At 34.5% G+C, this 7,747-nt stretch overlaps 1 protein-coding gene across 2 annotated transcripts in view; it reads left to right on the top strand.

Annotated features, from left to right (window-relative positions):
- Positions 1-3,752: 3,752 nt before the first annotated feature.
- Positions 3,753-7,747, top strand: part of LOC121258441 (metacaspase-3-like) — a 9,755-nt gene continuing 5,760 nt past the window's right edge. Inside the window, exons 1-5 of one of the 2 annotated variants that reach the window (XM_041159950.1) lie at positions 3,753-4,290; positions 4,562-4,895; positions 5,186-5,297; positions 5,827-6,018; positions 6,162-6,422. In XM_041159950.1, the coding sequence (XP_041015884.1) occupies positions 3,807-4,290; positions 4,562-4,895; positions 5,186-5,297; positions 5,827-6,018; positions 6,162-6,221 (1,182 nt within the window). In that variant the 5' untranslated portion in view covers positions 3,753-3,806 and the 3' untranslated portion in view covers positions 6,222-6,422. Of the gene's footprint in view, positions 4,291-4,561; positions 4,896-5,185; positions 5,298-5,826; positions 6,019-6,161; positions 6,423-7,747 lie in introns of those variants that run through there. The other variant, XM_041159951.1, reaches the window with a different exon arrangement.

Genomic DNA, 7,747 nt, shown 5'->3' with positions numbered 1-7,747 from the left:
CTTTCAACCACCCCATTTTGTTGAGGTGATCTCAGAACTGTCAAAACCCGACGAATCCCATGTGCTTCACAAAACTCATTAAATTCATTAGATGTAAACTCACCCCCTCTATCTGATCTCAAAGCCTTAATCTCATAACCACTTTGTTTTTCAACAAGTGTTTTGAATTTTTTGAAAACACCAAACACTTCAGATTTTTCTTTCAAAAAATATACCCATGTTTTTCTACTGAAGTCATCAATAAAGAGGAGGAAGTATCGATTTTTACCAAATGAAGAAGGCTTGATCGGTCCACAAACATCTGTATGAACAAGTTGGAGCGGCTCACTTGCTCTTGTAAATGATTCTTTTGGAAAGCTCTTTTGGAATTGTTTGCCAACAAGACACCCTTCGCAAAGTTGATCAGATTGATCAATAGGTGGCAAGCCTTTCACCATCTCCTTTTGAGCCAACAACTTCAATCCACCAAAATTCACATGCCCAAGCTTCAAATGCCAAAGCCAAGACGTATCTTTCACACAAGCTTTGAGGCACTTAGCCACATCAGTTTGAATATCAAGCAAAAACATCCTGTTGCTTGTCATGGACACTTTAGCAATCAAATTCTTCTTGTTATCTCTTAGAAAAAAATTACGATTTTTCATTTCAATCTCATAGTCATTTTCCAAGAGTTGCCTCAAACTCAAAATGTTACTTTTCATACTTGGAACATAATAAACATTTGACATAAATTGATAGCTCCCATTTTTTAACTGAATTAGAATCGTACATTTCCCTTTGATGGGAACTTTTGACATATCTCCAAAAGTGACATTCCCGCTCACTAATTCGTCAAGCTCTACAAACTTGCTTTTGTCTCCGCACATATGATTGCTTGCAGCATTATCAAGATACCACAAATTCGATTTGTTAGTTTCTTCTCCTTTGTAAGCTAGTAGCAAAGTGGGCTCCGCTTCTTCATTTTCAACGTGATTCGCCTTTTCTTCAGCATTGCTAGGAGAACTCCAGTATTCTGAAGCATAGTGGCCATACCTTTGACAATTGTAGCATTTGATTTTAGACTTATCATATTGTCTCTCATTCTGCCTTGAGTAATTTCCTCTTCCACGACCTCTTGAGGATTGGCCTCTTTCTTCATGGTTGGCGTTTTGATTGCTTTGTCCGCCTCTTCCTCGTCCTCGTCCTCTTCTTCCTCTTCCTGGTCCATGTCCGCGTCCTCTTCCTCGTTGACTTCTATCATGCTCTCCTTCCTTCTCTTTTACAGAGAGCTTTGTGGCGAGAACCTGCTCAATAGGTTCTTCCTTCTTCTTCTTGAGTCTCTCTTCATGAGCTTGAAGAGATCCCATGAGTTGATCAACCGTCATCTTCTCCAAGTCTTTTGACTCTTCGATAGCCACCACAATATAATCGAACTTTGAATGCAACGAGCGAAAAATCTTCTCAACCACCCGGACATCCTCCAGCTTTTCTCCATATCTCCTCATTTGATTCACAATGGCCAACAATTTTGAAAAATAATCTGCAATCGTCTCAGATTCTTGCATACAGAGGACTTCGAACTCACCTCGTAACGTTTGGAGCCGTACCTTCTTCACTTTATCAACTCCTTGATAGGAGTTTTGTAAGATCTCCCATGCTTGCTTGGAAGTAGTGGCATTGGCTACTTTCTCGAACACTGCTTCATCCAAACATTGATGGATGAGTGTGAGAGCTTGTTGGTCCTTCTTCCGTAACTTTTGCAGTGCCTCCTTTTGATTAGGACTCAACGAAATTTCATCTCTAGGCTCCTCATAGCCTTTCTCTATGATCTCCCATGCATCTTGAGATCCAAGCAAAGCCCTCATTCGAATGCACCAATTCTCATAATTCTCCTTTGTCAAATGCGGAAATTGAAACGGAAACGTTGAGTTGGCCATCTTCAGGATCTAGAAAAGATTGGCTCTCTGATACCAATTTGTTGGAGGAGAAAAACTGATATTCTATTCTAGAGGGAGAGAGGAGAGACTATTTCTGAAATTTTTCTAAGTGAATTACTTCTCAAGTGGCTTGCTTTGTGCCAATGCATACATGGGTATTTATAGGCTTGTAGATTCACTTAGCATTTACTCTAATACATGAACTTCCCTAGTACACAAATACCCAAGTACATGAATATCTCAAATACATGAATCTCTAAATACATGAATCTCCAAATACATGAATTACTTCTTTCAAGATGAACCTAGACTTTAGTTCATGAATATACTAAAAAAATAATTTTATTTAAGTTTATTATTCAACAGTTCAGGTGATGGTAGTTTTGATGAAGAGAAAGAACTGAAGGCCAGGTTTTACACATAGCTGTTGATGTAGCTTTAATCTGTCTTTCCTCTTTCTTTTTTCCTGGTAAATAATGAACTCTTTAGGCAAAAAACAGCAGCATCTGTAAGCACAAAGCTCATGGCTATAGGAGATGCCCGTGATGCTACAAGACCAGTTTCTTGAATGTCATTGAAAAATTTGCTTCAGTAAGTATAAAGATGTTTTCCAAATTCTTCTTCCAGATAACTAATTCCAAAATTTATCTTTTAAGTACCACACTATATCTAGCTAAGAACTCAATCATTGATCTAGAGCTTAAAGCTAGCATATACATGCATATGGATTCTATAAATCAAAAGGCGATGCTTCATGATCAGGGGCGATTAGATTCCATCAAAACTCTACAGCGCCTAAGTATGCTTAATCAAGAGTAATACTAGGATGAGCGATCTTTTGAAAAGTCTCTATATATGTTGCATTTCGTTTTTTCAAAAGGTGATGTTTAATCGTGGGAATCTAACGAAATGTATAGAAATCAATGTTTGACAGTAAAATCTCGAATATGGGAAAGGACACAAAATAAAGATCCAAGACCCAAATTATTTTCATCATGACTTTTGGTTAATGAACCAATATGTAGGGTTAGGACACAATAAAGCAAAAGGCAGTTAAAGGGGGTTCCTTCTTTGATCAGCCGGTGAATAAAGGGTTAGGCATCAAGTTCTTGCTTTGCAAGAAGGGAGAGAATAGAGGGAAAAAAGAAAAAAGAGCGACAAGTCATGTTTAATTAAATGGTGGTTAAGGAATATTAATTGCACTTTGGTTTTAATTTATTCATTTTTCACAAGCCATAAGATACTATACATCGCATTATACTAAGGGATTTTATTTTATTTTTTTCCTAAAAAAACATAAGAACAAGAGAGAACTCGATACTGCATTTAATTACCATCTGCTCGGAGGAAAAGAAAAAAAAAACAAATGAAAGTAGGATGAAATACTAGTACTAATATCCACTTCTCGTACTTACTTTTCTTTCCACCTTGCAATTTGAGCAAATAATCTTTTAAATGATGAGCATGCCAGTGATCATGATGCAAATAAGCATACCCTACGATATATAGAATTTTTCAAAAACAGTACGTGTAGGCTGGTGGAAACCCATGGACGCCATTTTTACGTACGTCAACCTGCAGATCATCAGTAGGGTTTTGAGCATATATATAAATACTGCAAAGACATGAATGTTCTGTCATTCTTGAAGGATGCCGGATAATCGACATTAATTATACAAAAGTATACACTCCGTAATTATAAGCCGATTATAATGTGCCCAATTCTATTAATATAAGCCAAAGGGCAAAAAGTACTGACTTTATGATCACTTCTGCAACAGATATTATATATATATATATATATATATATATATATATATATGGAGTTCATCAGCTTCAGAGTCCACATAGTTATATATTGAATTCCGGCCCGAAAATAGTACACATCAAATGGAAGGAACAGCTACATGCACTGTGTGCAAGAAAGTTTATCGAATGCCAAAGCTCTCGGAAACAATTCATTGCACAGAATGCAATGCCGTTACAAGAATAACAAGATCGTCAAATGGAAGCGGCCTAGGACATCATTTCATAGAGTCAGTACTAAATTCAAAGCCTAATCTTCTGCCATCTAGAAATTCTGGTAAAAATCATCAGGGACGTCAGAAGAATAAGCAGCAATCAAGCAGTAGTTCTTCTAGTAACACTGCAAGCCCAAGTACTGGCGATTCTTCTTCCCTATATATTAAGCCATCTCCTGCAGTACTTGCTTCTGCAGAGGCCATATCCGGAAGGAAGCGAGCACTTCTTTGTGGAGTCACTTACAGGAACAAGAATTACAGCCTCAGCGGAACTATCAATGATGTGAGAAGCATAAAAAGCTTGTTGATTCAGCGCTTTGGTTATCCTGGGGAGTGTATTCGCGTCCTCACAGGTAATTTATCATTCTTAATTAATCTGCAATTTAATTAGTGGTCATAATATTTGAAAAAAAAAGTAATGTTAGTGATCTTCTTCCCAAATCCTATATCTCCGATCATACATATACAGTAATGTATTACATTTCAAGGGGCTTCTATATTACATATATATATATATATATTTATATATATATAACAAAACAGTAAAAATTGTTCAATGTTGAAATTCACAAAACACTGATCTTGGTCAAAAGATTATATACAATTATATATGCATGAATGCAGAAGAGGAGAACGGAAATGATTTAACTACTCCAACGAGGAAGAATATAGAAGACTCCTTAAAATGGCTTGTGGAGGGTGCAGAGTCTGGAGACTCATTGGTGTTCTTCTTCTCTGGACATGGCTTACGACAACCTGATTTCAAAAACGATGAGCTTGATGGGTTTGATGAAACTATCTGTCCGGTTGATTTTATAGAACAAGGTATGATCGTAGACAACGACATAAATTCCACCATTGTACGTCCGCTAAAGGAGGGTGTCACGCTTCATGCAATTGTGGATGCTTGTCATAGTGGAACCGTTCTTGATTTAGAGTACACATACGACCTACAAAAGTACGTACGTCATGAGTATGTGATTTAATGTTTTGTGTATTAATTCTCTTGATATTATATATATATATATATATATAATATGCTGGTAATTAATTCTAAACTTGAAACTCTCTATGACAGTTGTGTATACCTAATTGGCAAATTAATGCATTAATCACAAAAACAACCTAAAATGGCACATGCTGCACCTAATTAATTCTTACATGACTGTATTGCAACAAACAATTAATATATATATATATATATATATAATTAATTAATGACGTTAAATTCTCGCTTGAGATTTGCAGTAAGGGTTGGAAAGACAACAAACCTCCGTCAAAAGCAGAAAAAGGTACAAGCGGAGGATTGGCAATTTGTCTGAGTGCTTGTGAAGATGATCAGATGGCTGCCGATACCAATGTAAGTGAATTGATTTCTTTGTTCAATAATCCTGCATTCTATTCACTTAATTTATATTCGGACATGTACTTATCATGCAAACATGCATGGTCAAATCAAATAGAAATACTTTAGCCACAACGAAATCTAGCGTGCAAAAATAAATTTATAAACTTGTGATTTAATGTGATACGTTAAATTGTAAAACTACTTTTATTGTAAATAATTAATAAATCTAATGTATTGCATATATGAAATTATGTCAATTTATCAATTTGCTTTTATAGGATATCTTAGTGGCTGTAACACAAGTAAGATATATATCATGCAAATGGAATTGGTTGATCTTATTAAATGTTTTACAGAATTTTTCTCTTGAAATCGTACTTGTCGTTCTGCTTTTATATATGCTACTGTTCCCCTAGATCTGTTACGACGTCACTAGACATGGATGCATAAACCTTCTAATCATAATTAATTTGCCATTACGAAATATATATATATATATTTATATATATATATATATATATATATATCTCATCATGTGCAGGCTTTGACGTCCAAAAAGGAAATGAATGGAGCAATGACTGCTATTTTGTTCCGAATGGTTGAGAAGGATCCTGAAATAACATACGAAGTTTTACTCAACAAAATGCATGACTTTATCCAACAGTTTAACAATAAAAGATTCCTGATCAATAATAGGTTCTTACAGAGACTTTTTCATCGCAGAAAAATAGAGGTAATAATTAGCTGATAATGAATCCCTCTTATATATATATATATATATATATATATATATATATATATATATTCATTCTAGCAGCTGTATAGTAGTACTACGTGTTTCTTAATGCATAATTTGGAATGCATGGGTGCATGCAGGAACCTCTGCTATCATCGTCTCAGGAATTCCAGGTTTCCGCGAGGAAATTTTTGCGGTAAATCGTGTATATATGCCATGATCATTAAAATTTGGGTACACAAAAAAAAGGAGTATATGCATGTCGTCATTGCAATTACATGCTCCATCAAACCACATACTGGTGCAAGCTTTTCATCAATATCGATCGTCGATGTCGCTTGTTAATTTGTCACACTGCGCACTGTGGGAATTAATAATTGTAGTACCAGCTTTAATTTACTGCCAGTTTTAATTTGTGTGAAGAATGTGGAATATCTATATAAAGATTAATCAAAATAAGCAGTATATAATTACTGGTTAATTAGTGTGGAATTTTTGTATGTAATTAATATAAAAATAATATATTGATTATATATTCTTAATTATGACAAAATTTAGTTCAATTAAACTGGTATATACATAATTTTACGCATATAGATATTTCAAAATAAAAGATGATGTTTAATCGGACAATCATACTAATACTAATGGATTGGATCAATTGAATCCCATCTAAATATTTCAAAGCATAAAATTGATGTGAAGAGTTAGATTTTATTATTAAGCTCAATCTCTCCATCGATGAATAATTAAGCTCAACATATGGAATATATAATTAAATAGATAGAGTGTAGAATCAGAATTTGAACTCAGGACCTCTATTCTAATATATACTATATGAAATCATCACTTATCCCAAAAATTTAAATTGATGAAAAGATGTAGATTTTATTATTTTTATTATATATATTCTAATAATGTGATTTCTTGAGAATTTCCCATGTTGTATCTGATCACTTTTCAAAAATAAATTAAAGGTGATGCTTAGACGGTAAAATCTTGAATATATAATACAAAATTAAAGATAGAAAATAAAAATCTAAGACCAAAATAATTTCGATCAGTAGTGCAGTGGTTTTTGGTAAATTTTGCGAGAATTTTGGTTCAGCCTACACGTGAAGAAGAATCAAATCGAGGAGCCCACTGAATAAAGGGTTAATTAGGGCATCAGATTCTTGCTTTGAAAAAAAAAAAGCAGAGAGAATAAAGGGGAAAAAGAAAAAATGTCCTTCGTATAAAATATGTCGTCTATGCATGCATCATGCATGCAATGCTTTCATACGGCTGTCTAGTGTAGCCAGCTAGTGTACAGTTACTTTAAACTCCTACTAAAACTATAAAAAGGCACTTTCTTTTAAAATAAATATACCTCATGAAGCCAATATGCGAAGAAAAGTTCGATCTCTAATTTGAAATGCTCATCAGTTCTGATCACACTGATGAACCTCAAGCTTGATCTCTTTTAATTTGAAGAAATTGCAGAACCTGTGGATGTGAAGCCGATATGTATTCAGTGATAAAATGGTAGAGGATCCCCCGCGCGCAATGTATAACAAAAGGAAGTTTTTTCTAAATCTGTTTCTTCCAAAGCTTATCAGTGTTAATATTAATGTTATGATCAGTTCTTTTTGTGGTAGAACTACAAACCCGCTTGTTGTTGATGCTCATTGCTGTATTTTTTATTCAATTTTTTGGCGGCAGAATGGTGGATGATGATCAGAAATTA

The sequence above is a fragment of the Juglans microcarpa x Juglans regia genome, chromosome 3S (genome assembly GCF_004785595.1).
Source record: "Juglans microcarpa x Juglans regia isolate MS1-56 chromosome 3S, Jm3101_v1.0, whole genome shotgun sequence".
NCBI classification, from domain to species: Eukaryota; Viridiplantae; Streptophyta; class Magnoliopsida; order Fagales; family Juglandaceae; genus Juglans; species Juglans microcarpa x Juglans regia.
The sequence above is the reverse complement of the archived record's forward strand: the minus strand, read 5'-3'. Positions and strand labels throughout refer to the sequence as shown.